This window comes from Phragmites australis, chromosome 23, assembly GCF_958298935.1.
Source record: "Phragmites australis chromosome 23, lpPhrAust1.1, whole genome shotgun sequence".
Taxonomy (NCBI): Eukaryota; Viridiplantae; Streptophyta; class Magnoliopsida; order Poales; family Poaceae; genus Phragmites; species Phragmites australis.
This window is the reverse complement of record NC_084943.1, coordinates 19,447,531-19,464,904: the sequence shown is the minus strand read 5'-3', so window position 1 is coordinate 19,464,904 and position 17,374 is coordinate 19,447,531. Positions and strand designations below refer to the sequence as shown.

At 42.8% G+C, this 17,374-nt stretch overlaps 2 protein-coding genes across 10 annotated transcripts; one reads left to right on the top strand and one right to left on the bottom strand.

The window, feature by feature from the left end:
- Positions 1–1,986: 1,986 nt before the first annotated feature.
- On the top strand, positions 1,987–9,915 carry LOC133906533 (uncharacterized). 7 transcript variants are annotated; one of them, XM_062348476.1, is made up of 23 exons: positions 1,987–2,216; positions 3,087–3,166; positions 3,257–3,343; positions 3,419–3,469; positions 3,561–3,678; positions 3,760–3,816; positions 4,121–4,185; positions 4,342–4,425; positions 4,735–4,785; positions 4,867–4,929; positions 5,010–5,056; positions 5,486–5,555; positions 5,637–5,699; positions 6,019–6,108; positions 6,370–6,408; positions 6,494–6,643; positions 6,720–6,797; positions 6,870–6,955; positions 7,236–7,284; positions 7,381–7,461; positions 7,543–7,636; positions 9,379–9,475; positions 9,554–9,915. In XM_062348476.1, exons 1-22 carry the CDS (start codon positions 2,072–2,074, stop codon positions 9,453–9,455), a joined length of 1,725 nt encoding a protein of 574 aa, XP_062204460.1. In that variant the 5' UTR covers positions 1,987–2,071; the 3' UTR covers positions 9,456–9,475; positions 9,554–9,915. The 7 variants fall into 7 exon arrangements, 5 of the variants coding, with proteins under 5 accessions (XP_062204460.1, XP_062204459.1, XP_062204456.1 ...); XM_062348475.1 differs by having other exon boundaries at positions 5,486–5,699; XR_009907800.1 differs by lacking the exon at positions 7,543–7,636 and having other exon boundaries at positions 1,988–2,216; positions 9,585–9,915.
- Positions 9,916–10,135: 220 nt separating this feature from the next.
- LOC133906531 (calmodulin-binding protein 60 B-like) lies at positions 10,136–15,422 on the bottom strand. Of its 3 annotated transcripts, none has more exons than XM_062348468.1 (15): positions 15,173–15,422; positions 15,026–15,068; positions 14,511–14,557; positions 13,810–13,858; positions 13,608–13,657; positions 12,984–13,513; positions 12,659–12,819; positions 12,369–12,578; positions 12,104–12,290; positions 11,918–12,022; positions 11,625–11,731; positions 11,440–11,491; positions 11,201–11,323; positions 10,755–10,859; positions 10,136–10,475 (listed from the first exon to the last, which is right to left on the bottom strand). In XM_062348468.1, the coding sequence occupies exons 1-15, from the start codon at positions 15,343–15,345 to the stop codon at positions 10,330–10,332; spliced, it is 2,088 nt and encodes a 695-aa protein (XP_062204452.1). In that variant the 5' UTR covers positions 15,346–15,422; the 3' UTR covers positions 10,136–10,329. The 3 variants fall into 3 exon arrangements, with proteins under 3 accessions (XP_062204452.1, XP_062204453.1, XP_062204454.1); XM_062348469.1 differs by having other exon boundaries at positions 11,201–11,317; XM_062348470.1 differs by lacking the exon at positions 15,026–15,068 and having other exon boundaries at positions 13,810–14,557; positions 15,173–15,278.
- Between the last annotated feature and the right edge of the window lie 1,952 nt (positions 15,423–17,374).

The window sequence follows — 17,374 nt, the reverse complement described above, 5'->3', positions numbered from 1 at the left end:
CAGGGACCAACTGTTCTTGGCCCCGAGCACCCCCTCCTAGACCTGGCTCTTCTCGGGTCCTCGGGGCACTCTGGGTACTCGGGGACCAACTGTTCTTGGCCCCGAGCACTCCCTCCCGGGCCTGGCTCTTCTCGGGTCCTCGGGAAACTCTGGGTACTTGGGGACCAACTGTTCTTGGCCCCGAGCACCCTCTCCCGGACCTGGCTCTTCTCGGGTCCTCAGGGCACTCTGGGTACTCGGGGACCAACTGTTCTTGGCCCCGAGCACCCCCTCCCGGACCTGTCTTTTCTCGGGTCCTCGGGGCACTCTGTGTACTCGGGGGCCAACTGTTCTTGGCCCCGAGCACCCCCTCCCGGACCTGGTTTTTCTCGGGCCCTCAGGGAGATGGTCCCCGAGGGAGGGTGCCATGTGGCACTGCGCTGTCCTGACATCGAGACTCGGGAACCCCTGGTTCCCATATCACCGACAGCCGTAGTGGTTTTTGTGAGAGGTTGAGCACACCTTGCCGGAGTGGTAAAGTGCTTCCCTAGTGAAATCGAGGTTATGAGTAGTTCTTGTTCATTGCCGGCTTAAGGTCAAGTTGCTCAAATGAGCTCTTTCTTGTATGAGAATTGAATACTTGATAGAGAAGCGGTTTGAAGCTTGAACTCACCTCAATATGGATTAGGGGTGATCGACAAATCACCGAGACCATGGGAAAAAATCTCTTGTGTCATCTTTGAGCACTTTATCTTATCATTTACTTTTATGCAATTTACTTTAAGTAATTTATCTTACTAGATTATAAATTGTTGCATGTCACTCTAGGTTTGCAAACCTCAACTTAGGTCTTAGTTGTTCTTTTTATTGCTCTAGTGTTCCCTAGTTTATCCTTGATTGTTTTCTTGTCCGCTTAGCAATTAGTTTTTAAAACCACCTATTCACCCACTCTCTAGTCGGTATCTTTGATCCTATAGTGTGGGAGGCATCCTCGAAGAAGGCGGTGGAGGCGGATCCATCGATCGCGCGGTGCGATGGCGAAGGAGGTGGTGGTGGGTGAGAGCGAGCGAGAGTGAGTTGATCAAGTGTGAGGGCGGTAACATTTAAGGTCGTTGGGAGAAGCCGAATAGCTAAGCGCATGAAGCCGAGTAGGTGTGTGCGTGAAGACGTACGAATTTTTTAGTATCACTACTGGTTCATAAACAAAACAGACAGTGATAGCCATTATCACTGCCGGTTATTAAAAGCACGTCTTTTGATGAGCTAATGTCTTTGTTGATTTGTATTACGAATCATCAGTAATACATCATTGCCGGTTCTTAGCTAGAACCGGTAGTGATACATCACTACCAATTCGTGTTACTGACCGACAATGTTAATCACTATCACTGCTGGTTCTTACTAGCTCGACTTTTTATGTGCGTTTGTTTCAAATCGGCAGTGATATGTTATCACTGTCAGGTTATTTTTAAACTAATAGTGAAGAATGGACATTAATGATATTTTCTGTAGTAGTGTTAGAGCCCTTCTCGACATGGATTTTCTCACCTTTACGCAAGAGGCCTCTTGTATTTCTTTCAAAAAAAACCCTATAGAAGTGACGTAGGCCACCTCAATCCCGTAGATACATCCTTAACATATCTCTCGTAACTTAAAAAAAAACACATCTCCTCGTAAAGTTATTGACACCGCCTTTTTCTTACGAAAGAAATGTAACTCTTTTCACTACGTAAGTAGAGTTCATGTATGAAATATTATATTTAGGCCCCTTTCAAGAAACAAGGATTTATTTGAAATTTACAGGAATCTCGTTGAAATCAATTCGGTTCAATTTTGCATCAATTAGTTACTTTTCCATTTCCAAAATTGGGCCTTTGGCCTTTTGTCTCGCCGAAACAGGCTGGCCCAATAGGCCCAGAACCCAAGCCCAGGCCCAGGCCCTGATGAATCCGGGCCGCTAGCGAACAAAAGGAGAGAGGGCGAGCGCTAGCACAGTTGGCTTGCACGGGAACGGGAAGCGCAGCGTCTTCTCTTCTCCTCTCATCTCCTCTTCCCGGCATCTACTCCTGCTTCCAATCTCCCGCGCCTCTCCATGGCGGAGGAGGGGCGGGCAGCGGCGACCAAGTACGTCCTCATCACCGGCGGCGTCGTCAGCGGGCTCGGAAAGGGCGTCACCGCCAGCAGCGTCGGAGTCGTCCTCAAGTCCTGCGGCCTCCGCGTCACCTGCATCAAGATCGGTACGCGCCTTCCCCCTCTCCTTCCGACGCAACCCTCCGCGGTCCCGCCGCTTCCCTGCCGTGCCGTAGAGGCGTTCTTGCTGGTGCCCCATAAAGCCCTACGAATTCTTGGGGGCGGAGGTGGGCGGAGCGCATTGAATTGTGTTTCTTTTTTGTGGGGTGAAGGTGCCGCGTTTCCGTGGTTAGGTTAGAGTTCGATCTTGTTTTTTCTTAGGTAAATAGTTGCCAAAAGCGTTAGTTTGTTGGTTTCTGCTTGTAGTCAGGGCAGTCAAAGGCGATTCTTTAATGGTTCCTGACTGTAATTTGGGTGGTCCAATGCGATTCTTCACTTCCTGTTTGGAATTCGGGTTGATGAGTACGAGTAAAAGATTGCCTCTTTGGGGTTCCAATTACTTGTCTACTTCGTCTCTGGTGAAAATTATCGGTAGCTCATGAATTCATGAGCTTGTGTACAATCAATGCCAATTTCTAAAGGCTTGCTGTCTCACGAGTGCTAGTTTGTTGTTGGTGCTTTACTTGCTTTAAGGTGGCACCTTTGTGAGTTTTAGGTAAGTTTTTGGTTCCATTGTGAAACTTGTGAAGATCATTAGGGATAAGCATGTGCTTCAATTGTCATTTTTCTGAGGCGGTGCACCCTGCCCAACCTTTTCGGCTTCCAAATGGCCTTTTGTGATTGGCGTTTGGGGGATTTCTGTCTGAAGATGGGCACCTTTTAGGATCTTTTGGTACGAAAAAGGTTAAATCTGCGAGTTATGTTTTGTGTGATTTTGCAATACATATGGTTTCGTTGTTTCGATTGTAACTATTTAGGAGGTGCCTAATCTTTGGTATGGTACTGGTCTGACTGCTGTCAATGTCCTGGTTTTGTAGATCCATATTTGAACACCGATGCTGGTACTATGTCCCCCTTTGAGCATGGTGAGGTGTTTGTCCTTGATGATGGTGGAGAGGTACAACCCCTTCGATGCTTGCATGCAAATACACAGGTTTAAAGTTTACAGTCTCGGTGCTGTCTTATGCTTGACATGTGACATTTGTAGGTTGACTTGGATTTGGGGAACTATGAGCGTTTCATAGATGTTACTCTGACCAGGGACAACAACATTACCACTGGAAAGATATATCAGGTGAGTATCTGTCCCATGAAAATGCTTGCTTGTTCTCACTTGAGCTTGTAAACAGTTAATTTCCGTTTCTTTCAGTCTGTTATTGAGAAGGAGAGAAAGGGTGATTATCTCGGAAAGACAGTCCAGGTAATTCCATTGTGACATTTGTTGCTATACTTGCATCGTGTGGAATGCCCATATGAAAAGATATGAAACGTTTACAGTTGTAAATATCCAGGTCGTTCCTCATGTAACTGATGAAATAAAACAGTGGATACAATCAGTGTCCTCTGTTCCTGTGGATGGGCAGACTCGTCCAGCTGATGTTTGTGTTATTGAATTGGGAGGCACTGTAGGTAGGGTTTTATGACATCTTATGATCTGACACTTTAATAATTATTGATATGGCAGATAAATTGATTTTGCGCTTGTTTCAGGTGATATTGAGTCAATGCCATTCATTGAAGCCTTGCGCCAATTGTCTTTTTCTCTTGGTATAGCTGGACTTTCCATTCTCATTCAATTTCCATATCCTATTGTTGCTGAGATATGTTTTGGTGTTACAACACTTCTAACACTATTATCGTTTCACATGGTCTATTTTTTCTATCTGTTTCTTGGGAATGGTTGGACCATAGATTAGGGTACACTTTCTGCACTGCCATTTTTTTTTTGTGCTAACGTGGTATTCACATGCTTTCATTGATCTGCTATATAGCCATGCAGCATTTTTGGAAAAAAAACTTTTTGCATGTTAGCGATTATCATGAATGTAACTCACTCTTATATATTTTCTAGGCAAGGAGAATTTCTGTCTCATACATGTGAGCCTTGTTCCGGTATTGGGTGTAGTTGGTGAGCAAGTAAATAATTCTTCCTTCAACTACAATGATGAATACCTCTTACAAATCTTCTACTTTGGCATGAGAGAAAAAATTATATTGCACTTTTCAAGTGTTCTATCATGACAGATAGTTGCTGGTACTGGGAGTTTGACATTCTTGTTTCTCTTTTCGTAGAAAACTAAGCCAACACAACACAGTGTACGAGAATTGAGGGCCTTGGGTCTGACACCTGATCTTCTAGCATGCCGGTCAGCACAGGTAATGCAAAAACGTGAAAAAACCATGAATAGTTATTAGCTAGCGCTTTAAAATATGTTGTATTTTCCAGTCATTATAGAGATCGCTGATTTTTTCCCCATGTATTGGATTCTTGTGATAGCACATCTTCTAGTTTGTATATAATTTTCTTATAATGAATTGTGTTCAAGCAGCCATTCTAATCTGTCTTGGATTAGTACATATGCCTTTTGTGTTCATGTGTTTGGTGCTGTAATCCTTTTCTTTTCTTGTCTCAGTTGGACTTACATGCTCCTTTCCTATCTGAGCTATATTTATCTGCTCTTTCAGCCACTAATAGGGTCCGTTAAGGAGAAGCTTTCACAATTTTGCCATGTCCCGGTATGTTTTCATGATTAAATCTGAAAAAGTGTCATTTATCCACATTATTTTCCTACTTACATTCTGTATTCATTCATGTAGGTTGAGAACATACTTAGCATCCATGATGTTCCAAATATATGGCATGTCCCACTTATTCTTAGAGTGAGTTGCAACTTCTGCTAAAAGCTTAGCCTTGACTTTGTGTGACTGCAGTATGAATTTTGACAAGTGTTATTTTGCAGAACCAAAAGGCTCATGAAGCTATAATCAAACAGCTAAACCTTGCTAGGTGAGTCAGATAATTACTAAAAAACAGTGCTTATAAAGCATTCAAAGTATGTGGATATATCTGCACATAAAATATTTTTTAATTTACTCATATCAGTTTTCTAAAAAGCACTAAGCGCGCTGGTTGGGCAGCGAGGTGGCGCCTAGCTCCTAAGCGGTCTAAGTGGCAATTAGGCGTATGCCTAGGATCCGCCTAGGTGGGCTAGGCAGTCTTTTTTTTAAACAGTGACTCACAACTGTTGGAAATCATATGCTGCCAATATTGATTTATGATTGGCTTAAGCTTCCAATTTTGGAGCTATGTTTGAAGTCATCATAATAAATGCAAAAAAAAAGAGGCTTACTCATGCTTGTTTGGTGGTTGTTTTGAGATGGTTACATCGTATTTAGTATATCTGGGAGCAATATCATCTTATCTTTTATTTTATAGGTCTGCTGGACCACCTGAGCTACGAGATTGGACAGAGATGGCTGAGTCATATGACAACCTCAAGAACTCTGTTAGTGTTGTCATATGGTATTTGATTGTTGGTTGGCTCTTCTTTTGGTGCAGAATAAGTCTGAATATCTATATAATGCAGGTTAAAATTGCATTGGTTGGGAAGTATACTAATTTGACAGATTCATACCTATCAGTGGTGAAGGTTGGTCCAGATTCCATTTTCAAATATATACAAATGTAGCTAGATGCTTTACTCTTACAATACAAGATTTGTTGTACTATTTATTAAGTAGCTTGCCAATGGTGAAAATGAGTATCACAAGCACAAGCTTTACTTATATTTGTGTGGTGTACTACTACTTACAGTTACAGTTATCTCCATGGTTGCCTAGAGTAGAAACATTGTTTTCTAATAGTTAAATGACTGAGGTTTAGAACTGCCACACTATTGTGTTTGATTTAGTGTTGATGTAATTTAGGCTTATTTCTAATTCGTTTATGCATGTCTCAATCTGTTCCAGGCTCTCCTACATGCCAGTGTTGCCTGTTCATTAAAGGCATCTATCCAGTGGATTGCCGCTTCAGATCTTGAAGATGCAACTGCAACAACTGTAAGCCACTAGCCGTGTGTTCAATAAGACAGGACAACTGCAGTAATAGCACTTGATCGATCAATGATCTTTTTTTTTGGTGCTGATAATAAGTATTTCCGTACCACATCTATCATTTGTATCTTTGCTGCCTCAACAAATTTTCCGTATTAAGGTTGTTTTGCTTTGAGTTTCACATTTGTGGTTACACTCATTTTCTCTTCCCAATATGTGTTGTTGTCATATGTGTTATTGTACCTCATGATGACAAATTTTCAACAGGCACCAGATACTCATGCAGAAGCCTGGGAAACTCTTAAAGTGAGTACACAAATTGTATTGATCCTATTTTAAATATGTAAAGTTGGTTTTTAAAGTTAATATTCATAAATGCTGAAAATTTCAGGGTTCATCATGCATTTTGATACCAGGAGGATTTGGTGATCGTGGAATCTCGGGGATGATATTGGCTGCAAAATATGCTCGTGAGAACAAAGTTCCATATCTTGGTATTTGCTTGGGCATGCAGATCTCGGTGATTGAGATGTCCAAACATGTGTGTTTGCTTCCCTTTTTTTTCTTTTACTTATGAACCTATCATTGTAGCTTCTCACTTAATTCTGCTTTGCTAGCTTTTGGGCCTGGGAGATGCAGACAGTGAAGAGTTTAACAAGGATACACCAGATCGTGTTGTTATGTACATGCCCGAGGTACTTCTTTTCCTGTTATGTTCATGAAAGGGACAAGACTTTGATCTAATGCCCTGACAATTGACTGTTCAGGTTTCAAAAACACATATGGGAAACACGATGAGATTGGGCTGCCGGAGAACATTCTTTTGCAAACCTGACTGTCTTACATCAAAACTGTACGGACATTAGATTCTTTCTTTGTTAATATCATATTTTCTTTGGTACTCTTGAATTTAGTTTGTTTTAAACTCGACCCATCAGAAATTATCAGATTAATGTCTTACACAGCTGTGTTGTCTGTAGCGTTCCTTACTTGAAAGTGTATATTTTCGCGACATCACATTACAAATTGCAGCTTTAGTGTAGTAGTTGAAAATCAGTTATTGAGCATCTTTAACGTTTGCCTTAAAATTATTATTGCACGTTCTAACTTTGGGCTATAATTGTAAATTTTAGGTACGGAAGTCCTCCACATGTAGATGAGCGTCATCGTCATAGATATGAGGTTACCATAAATCTTAGTTTATAAATGTCCTGTTGTTCTTTGTGTCCATTTTACTCATATCTTGGAAGTGATTATTGCTTTCTTTTGTTTAAATAGGTCAATCCTGCCTTCGTTCCCATGCTTGAAAATGCTGGTCTTCGGTTTGTTGGTTGTGATGAAAGTGGAAATAGGATGGAGGTATTAAACAAACAGCCTATTTCATCATTGTGTCTTGATTTCTTTTTTCCAAAGCCTGAGCCTGGTTGCATCTCTGAGCAGATTGTAGAGCTAGAAGACCACCCCTTCTACGTAGGTGTTCAGTTCCATCCAGAGTTCAAATCAAGGCCTCGAAGACCTTCACCTCCATTTACAGGTCCAAACTTTTTGTTATGTTTGAAATGGTTTGTTATGATCCTAGATCATAACAGGGGTAAACATCCGCCAGAAGGATAGCCGGGCGGCGTCAGCCGCTAGGGATGAGAGACTTAGAATATTGGGAGAGATTTAGATTAATTCTTCTTTGCTTGCTTCCCTAAAGTGGGTGCGACTACTCTTTATATTCAGAGCTTAAACCGACTAGGACTAAACCGACTAGGACTAAACCGACTAGGACTTGAGTCCTAAACAGACCGCATCTCGAGTCTTCCCTGATTACAACTTATCTCTTTCCATCTCAGCCAAACTAACTCTACTAACCTATCATAATCCGATTGACCTTCTAATCCTAATCCTAAATTGACTCATTTATTGTAATCCGACTATGCTATCTGACTCATTTATCTGGTAATACCGCACATAACATCTCTCCCCTCCTTCGAAGACGGCTCGTCCTCGAGCTGTAGTGTGGTGGCCATGGTTGCAGTCCTAACAATCTCCACATCAACAAAAGGTGTATCCCACGTCGTCGTCCGTGCAGATGCCAGCAGCAAGGCTGCAGATGGTGTGGCAGCAATGCGATGGTCGTTGATGAAGTTAGAAACATGGCTAGCTTTGTTGCAGACCTTAGCTTGCTGTAGTTTTTGTCGGAACATCTCATCGAAGAGATGGTGGGTGGCTTGGTGTCGAGGGCGGTGTCCGTGCTTGAAGCAGCAACAATAGCATGCACGTTATGGTCCGCGATGGTGATAACCACTAGTGGCGATGCGGTAGCAGCACTGGTGGTGCCGTTGCCACCACTCGGGTATATTGTCGAACACCTGGCAGCCAGGTCTGTGCCGACGATGGTCTCCGCGCTTGACGCAGTCGCAACAGAGGTCTCACCCATGATCAGCACGCCTTCCACGCCCATGAGCTTCTCGAGTGTCGTTATGCGTACCATGAGTGCGTTCTTGATGTCACTGAAGCCCTCCTAAAATTCCTTTTGCAGCAGATCTTCCTGAGCAGCGAGCAACGCCTTGAACTACTACTGTTCAGCGTCAGAGGACATGGTCTCTGGTACCAATTTGTTATGATCATAAGATCATAACTAAGGTAAACATCCGCCAGAAGGATAGCCGGTCGACGTCAGCTGCTAGGGATGAGAGATTAGATTATAGATGAGAGAAACTTAGAATATTGGGGAAGACTTAGAATAATTCTTCTTTGCTTGCTTCCCTGAAGGGGGGTGCGGTTGCTCTTTATATCCAGAGCTTGGCCGACTCTAAACCGACTAGAACTTGAGTCCTAAACAAACTCCATATTGAGTCCCCTCAGATTACAACTTATCTTTTTCCATCTACTGACTCTACTTCTCCTAACTGAGTTCAATTCTGCTAACATATCTAACTCTATCTTCTCAGCCGAACTAACTCTACTAACCTATCCTAATCCGACTGACCTTTTGATCCTAATCCTAAACTCACTCATTTATTGGAATCCGGCTATGCTAACTTATCTGGTAATACCGCACATAACACGTTTACTGCCAAATCTAAAATTTGAAAATTGTTAAATGCTCCCCTAAAACTGTTCTGAGAAAAATTCGCATTGTTTGGTTCTTCTATGAACTGCACTAGTATGAATGCTGCAGCAGCACCATGATCTCTCTGCCAAATTATTTTTTTCCCTGCATGGCATAGTCTACAATTTGCTATACAGGTCTAATATTATCTTTTTTTTTTTGGGAGAACTACACAGGTCTAATATTGGCGGCCACGAAGCAACTGGGAACAATTTCGAATAACTCAAATAGCTACGTTGGAGCTTCCGAGTAATGCCATTCTAACAGTGTCAGGTAAAAGGGTTCTCAAACCTGGTTATTCCTCGAAGCCATTTTCTCAGCCTATGTAACCGCGTATTTCTGAACATCCAGTTCGAGTGGAACTCTTGTTTTACTTTCCCAGATGGAGATCTCCCTTTGGGCGGGGAGTTCAAGCATTGTGCTCGTTGCTGCTGAGACTCAAGCTATTTCCTTGTACACGATAAATGTACCAGAGATAAAACTGAGCTTGAAGAGAATTTTGGTTGTCCTAGAGGCCACTTGAGTGTCGTAGCTGATCATCATAGTGTACCGGGTCGTAACCCCATGATTTTGTTTGCTGTTCTAAGCTTATTGCCTGATCCTCGCGACAACAGCTAAAGCTGCCATGTTTAACCCTTACCAACGTGGTATACTGGTATCCCCTCTCGATGTCGTGTGGAATCCAAATGAATTGTGGATACTTTGAAACGGAAGATGCCTTGCTAAAAAATGTTACATTTACAGCAAAATTTGTTCCTTTTCAGTGGACGTGCTCGAGCTCCGTCTCGCGTACCCCTCTTGACCCCTCTCGTGTACCCTGTAGTGGTCTCCAACGAAGATCGGGTAAGGGGGGCTTTAGTCTTAAAAAAAATTGTTCCTTTTCTTTTTCTGAGTTTCCACCTGAAGTGTATTACAGTTATATACTCGCTAGCATACCAAACTTATCCACATATATACAGGTAGTAGAGGTTTGCATCAATTTAACACCAGTACAAAGCCTAAAGCTGGATCACACACCCAAGTACAGATTCTACATTACAAGAACAAGAGAACATAATTATACACGCCGTGGCATTACATTTTGTGGTAACTGTTGCTGCCGCTGCTGGGACGTGATCCTGGGATCGTCAGAGTGACCTGTTCCATGACATGTTCCATTGCTGTTGGGGGAGAGTCCGGTAAGCAGAAGTCGATGCCTCCAAGGCGCCATTGCTGGGGGGCAACGGAGCTTGCATCTGGCTCTGCATGCTCCCTTGTGCTAATCCTGGAGCACCTGTATCAGACCAAAGCAAACAAGAGGATTAGCTGCTTGGAAAGTACTGGAAGATACACTCAACATCGTGTGCACTTTCATCTCTATTTCAATATTCTTCATTATTTTCACAAAAATATTAGAATGAAAATTCAATTTGAATTTAAAATTTCTTGGAGATCACCAGAAATCCCCTTCGCCCCTTTCCATTTTTCCCCAGACCAACAAATTTATACTTGGAGCTGCCTTAGTTCGTGAGATTTTGTTGATTGGGAGAGGCGTCGAAGAAGATGCACATACCAGTGACTGTACGAAGATACAAAGCAGAAGCCGATGCCTCCGTGGCGCCATTGTTGGGGGGCAAGGGAACTTGCAGCTGGCTCTGCATGCTACCTTGAGCTGATCCTGGAGCAAAAATGGAACAAATTAAACAAGAGGATTAGCTGGCTGCAAGGTACTGGAGCCTCCCAAGGAAAATTTCTATTGGCCCTTAACTGGCCCACACTCCACATTTAGGTTTGGTTCTTGAAGATACGCTCAGTATCATCTGCAGTTTCATTGCTATTTCAATCTCAAACATTTTTATAAAAGATCGCTCTATGAAAATTCATATACTCTGATATGGTTATCCGGAATACCCTCCCCCACCCCGTGGCTCAAACCGAGAAATTCATCCTGGAGCTGCCCTGGTAGCTTGTCGTGTATTTTGTCGCGATTGAGAGAGGTGTCGAAGAAGATACACATACCAGTCGTTGCAAGTTGCTGTGGTGCTAATGTCATATTTCTGTGAGCAGAAGTTGATGCTTCAAAGGTGTCAATGCCTTGCCACAAGAACCCCACCTGGGTTTCGAGATGATCCAATCCTGGTGCTACAGCAACAAGAGGGGAAGTAATCAAAGTGATGATCAGCTGCAAGGAAGTTCAGGGCTAGGTGTTTGCTCCAAACAATGATAATCGCTGGTTGGGTGCTGTTCTGTGTCGTTACCGCATAAAATAGGCGCGCCATAGTCGGTATGGTATTCTTGAAAGCATAATTCCTGCACAGGACATACAATGCAGTCACATTCGACTCTCATCAGACCAGTCATGGCATTCTGTTTGTTCTCTACAGTACTCATGCAATAGTTCCACACGAGTTTCACAAGAAACAATTCAACTCACTTTACTCACCTCAGATGTCCCAATAGAAGAGTTCGTTCCTCCAAGAGGGCCCTGACACCAACCATTTAGGGAAGCCAAGGACAAATGTTCTTGAACTAGTAGCCGAGCCCCTTGACCTGCCAAGTTTCAAAAACAAAACATCGTAACTTTCTGCGAAGGAATGAAGATTTTGCGAGCACAGAGGGGTACCCCCCAGTGCAATGTGATCTGCGAAGTAATGAAGATTTTGCAAACAGTGCAATGTGATCTGCGAAAGGCAGATTGTGCAGAAATGAAAACAGTTACAAGGCTGTAACAAGTACCTTGATCAGGAATGGAGAAGCTGGGACCAGGATCATTGTTCGCGTCCGCACAGGATGACTCAATCTCAGCATGGCTCAAATCTTCGACTGCAGGAATACCCCCAACTGAAAGACAATTATCCAGTATCAGGGTATTGTATGCTGCATATTTTGAAGACAAGCAGACAAGTAACTGGTATCTCTAACCTTGATGAGCTGCAAGGTGACCAGGACAATTTGGCTGTGTTGCATTTGGCATGTAGGATGGGCCAGCACCAAAACCCACATATGTATCCATATGAATTGGCTCAGAAAAGTTGTCTGCCATTACATGATCCTCCGGAAGAACATCTAGTTCAGCGTACGCGTCTTCTTTCAACTCAGCCACTGACTCCTGCAGCCAAACACCCACTATTCACTTTCATGAAGAAAGGGATGAACAAGGCCAATATGTTGACATGAAAATATGTACCTGTTCAGCCTGATTAAACTTGTCAGCCGGAGTGTAACGACCACCAGAAAATGCTGCGCCAACAAGACGGTGCACGCAATTGAAGAAAAGCTTCACGTTTTTCTCTGCGCATGTATACGATTTCAGCTTGTGCTTGCCTTCGAGACAGCAGTTGCTAGCATGCCCGATCATCTTCTCCCAGGCCTCGTGTTCCTTATTTATCTTGAGAATCTACACATGGAGAAATGGCGATGATGTGACTCAAATTAACTGACAGAGGCTGTGCAAGAATATGTTTGAGAGAGATTTACTTTGGCAAGGTTATCAGGGTCCTTATTTAATGCCTTTAAAAAGTCCTCCACAGTATGGATATTCTTCTTCGCCAGTCTCTCGAAGTACTTTCCATCTTTGGCAATCTTCTCCAAACGATGCACTCTATCATTCAGCTTTGGAGGATGACTCTTTTCATTTGCTGCAAAAATGAAAATGGGAAAACAAGTAAGGAGTGACTCACTGTCACACATCACCAGAAGAACAATTCACATGATATGAATCCTGGACTATCTTTGCATATCATAAATGGTCGCTAATCTTTACCAAAGCAATAAGATACGATACGGATGACAAGAAACCTACATTTGTTTCTGCGATCCTGCACGACCACAGGCGTCATGACGGCTTGCTGAACCCGGACACCAGTTGGTTGACCCTCACAGACTCTTGCTCCGATGAAGAACATCCCGTTGCGAGCCTTGCATGACCCTTCTCTGAATTTGATGCTACCAAGATCCCGCTCTCCGTTGATCAGCCGGGCAGTTGTTCCTTTACCCACCAACACATTTCCTTTTCCATCCCGGCCCCTGGCTATATGTTCATTGAACTCCTTATCAGTCCAACTGTCCAGGGCATCATAAGGAAAGTTGCCCTCAAGAGCCAAGATCTCAACTTTCGCCTTCGAAAGCGGGCCTGATTTGATCATCTTGTCTCCATCAAATATGCCAATCTTTATGGCCCCATCGCTCTCAGGTTTTATCTTGTCGTCGTGGTAAACAGGAGTCTTGATTCCGTTGAGGAAACGCAGCCGAATGTTTGAGCTTTTGCCCTCGCCTTGGTTTGTAGCCAACACATCAGATTGAACACTGATCCTTTCCTGATTTGCCTCTTGTCTGCAGTACAAACAAGACAGCATAGTAAATTGTGGCTTACTTACTCAAAATCTTTCAACTTTTGTTCCGTTACGACAAAACGAAGATCCCTTACGTGAGCTGCTCATGATTGTGGTGGTTAGGAGAGGACCGTGTCATGTTGTCCTGCAATTGGTGCAAGAAGAAGGAACAATAAACCAAGAGTATTTCTCAAAGGAAAAAAATCGTACATTTTATTTTGACCCTTGCAAGCAACAGCAAACCGAGATTTTCGCCAGAAATATTTAGCATGTAAGAAGGATTTGATCAAATCTAACCACTTTCTGTGTGAGATCCTGAATCAACTCCGTGATGATTTCCTGTTGGCTGCATCCAAATTCCGAACAAGGGATTACAAAACTCGGAAAATGAAAATGACATCCCTAACCCCTGTAATAGAATAGAAATACACTGCAGCGGTGGTTGTTAATTGCTTGAGAAAGGACGATCGAATCATTTAACAGTTGAGGATAATCTTGACTGGAAACAACTTAGTACAAGTACTGAGGTGTTACTGCTTTGCACTCATGCATATGAAATTTTGCATGAAGCAGATGGATTTATTTTTTGACTGGAGACATAGATGATTATTACTCCCTCCATCCTAAAATATAGGGCGTATTAGGATTTGGAAACATTAAACTTTATAAATTTTGACCAACAATTAATCAAATTATAAGCATATTTTAATGTACAAAAGTTATATCAATAGATACATATTTTATAGATATTTTAATATGATGTTAATTTTGTAGTAATTAATATATTGTAAAATAAATTAAGGGTTAAAATATTCATTCAAAGACTTTCCAAATCTTAAAACGTCCTATATTTTAGGACAGAGGGAGTAAGTAAGTAGGGGACAAAGTTATTGACATGGATATACTACATTTTTGTAAAAGAAATTCTCAAAACTGACACTACAGGAACATGAAGAAATTAGTATTAGATGCGATTAACAGGTAAAAAGATACGTTACCGAGCGATGGTATTAAAGCAACGACGAACTTGCCCAAGTTCCGACACCTATCCAAGCACGTACCAAATAATCATCAGTCGAAGACAACGACGAGAAATTATTAAATGCAACAGACGCATGGCAAAAAATTATACGAGCCTCGCATTAGATACTGGAATTTTTCTCGATTGCTACGGGATGAAGCTTCTTCATGTGACATTCCTATGTTCAAAGGGAGGATCCAAACAGGGCGTAAAAGTGCCTAAACTGTGAGAAGATATTCTTCCCTAAAATTATGAAACTTCGAGCTACACCCAAACCTTGGAAACTACATAGTCAGAAAGAAACTATCCATGAAGAAAAACTCTGCCGGAATCATGGATCGGCTTGAACCGATGCAATTTCTCGAAAAATGCCAATTTGAGCCCAATTCAAAGGGACTAATTTACAGCTACACCGAAGCAAACAGGGGAAGATTTTCCTTTGCGTAATGCAAGAAAAAGGATTTGTCTTGGTTATTTTGTTAATGGCCTCACCAGGCGACCGATCTGCGAAGGGACATCCAGGCACCGACCCTTCCTGCACGAGCACGAGAAAAGCACGGCGTCAAGAGAGAGAGAGAGAGAGAGAGAGAGAGAGAGAGAGAGAGAGAGAGAGAGAGAGAGAGAGAGAGAGAGACGTACGGTCGTTTGAAGAAGAGGATGACGAGCACGATGGCGAGAAAGCTCTTCCGCGGCGACGATGACGGCGTCCCGAGGCTGCTGCCGGTAGCCGGCGTCACCCGCAGGCGCTTCCCCGGAGTCAGCACCGCGCCATCGCCGCCGGCCGCCACGAGCAGCTGCCTCTTGGGAGCCATCCTCTCTCTTTGGTTGTAGAGATGCTTTCCTCGTTTTGTCAACAAGTGAACTGCGGTTCTGCTTACTAAAAATGGGATGCGGGATCTCCGAGTGAGGGTGCGAGTGCGACTCGTCTTATCGCACGCACGCACGCACGCCATCACGCGGTTTGACCGTGCCGCGGCGCCAGATGGGCGCACGGCTTTTTTAAACCCCAATACATACAATACTGTGAGAATCGGTAAAGTTTTAAGAGAGATTAAATTAGGATATTTAAAAATTTAAATAAAAATGTATTTATAAATTTTATAAGATAAATTTATATTAATTTTTATCTAAATATGTTCTTATATTTATCTATTGTGCCTATTCTATCGTTTAAAGGATTGCAACCTTCTCTAAATGCGGAAACGTAAATATGGTAGAGAGACAAACTCGGCATAAGAGTTTTTTATCCCACGATATCGATGATATGAATGACACCCTTAGTTCACGTTAGAGCTACACAAAAGATATGCTCGTAGTCGGCACGACTCTTTCGGTCACAGTTCTTAAGCTACTAGGTCAATAAGACAAGATCTCAAACACGATGAGCCACTAAGCCATTAAGATAAAGTCTCACCACTAGCTTCTCTTTCGGTCACTTGCAATCGTGATCACTTCAGAACTTAAGCCACCACGGTAAGGATCTCCGCGTTCCCGTACACTTGTCTTACCGTCTCTTCACATCAAGTCAGAGGGTCAATAAGCTTAAGTTACCAATATCCAAGATGATGATAAGTCACCAAGACTCCAAGGCGCCGTTGTACCACTCGTTACAAGCTAGGATCACTCATTGATCATTTCTTCAAGCTACAGCATCTAGCTACAACTTACTCTAGACCTATAAGCACTAAACACTCTCTAATCTTATTCTTAATTGCCTTAGATAATCACTTTAAGCACTTTGATGGCTTGGATGTCTTCTCAAGTGTATATGAGCTTTTTCTAGACTTCAGCAGTATGCCACACCTTCAAATGACTGAGTGTAGGTGTATTTATAGTCTCAAACCCGCAAAATAGCTATTTTCTCAACGGCTCAGAAAAAGCTGTTAACACCGAATGATCCTATGAGAACAGTAGTACTAACACCGTATCATCCAGTGAGTACAACCTCAGAAACTAGTCGTTGGACTTCCACTTAAAGTCTCTATGAACATCAGACACTCGGTGTGCTTTTAAATTCATCATCGGACCTTCCGATGAGTTATCTTTAGCCATCCGAGTCTTTGCAGTCTCTCTTTGTAAAATGCTCTAGTGCATTTATCCGGTATTCATTCTATTCACACCGTATTATCTGGTGAGTTAAACCTTCTATTCTTTTCCCTAGAAATGCTCCGGTGCAACCATCTTTGTGATCACCAGATTATGCAGTGAGTTGATTTTCATTCTTCAGCACTTGCAATCGTCTCTGCAAGAAATGCTCCGGTGCTATACTTCCGTGTGCACAAACCAAGCATTAGACTTTTTGATGGGTTGATCTTTAGTTTTTTGCATTTGCATTATTCTTTGTAAGAAATGCTCATGTGTTACCCTATGTAGATCGTCGGACTATCTAGTGAGATTCTCAATATTCTCCTCGTTTGTCAGAAATACTCCGGTGAGTTCATGTCCTATTCACCAGACTATCCGGTGAGGTTATTAGCATCTGTGCATAATGCTTCGGTGAGTACAAACTCCTCTGCACCAGACCTTCCAGTGGGGAAAATCTTCCTGAAATTTTTTCAATTCAATCAATATTTGTCCTGACTGTGATGGCTTATTGATACATTGCATCCATAAGACCTACTAACATATTGTCATACCCGTGTTCTCCCAAAAAAGAAAATCATGAGAACTCATCTCTCTCACATCCCCGTGACTCAGCACCGCTCACTGCCACACGCGCTAGAGCTCTGCATCGCGTCGCCTGTCCCATCGTCGTGCGTCACAGCCATCCTTGCGCCCCGCACCGCTTCCTCACGCACCAAGCCCCACCTCATGCCCCGCACTGCCGCCGTGCCCATATCG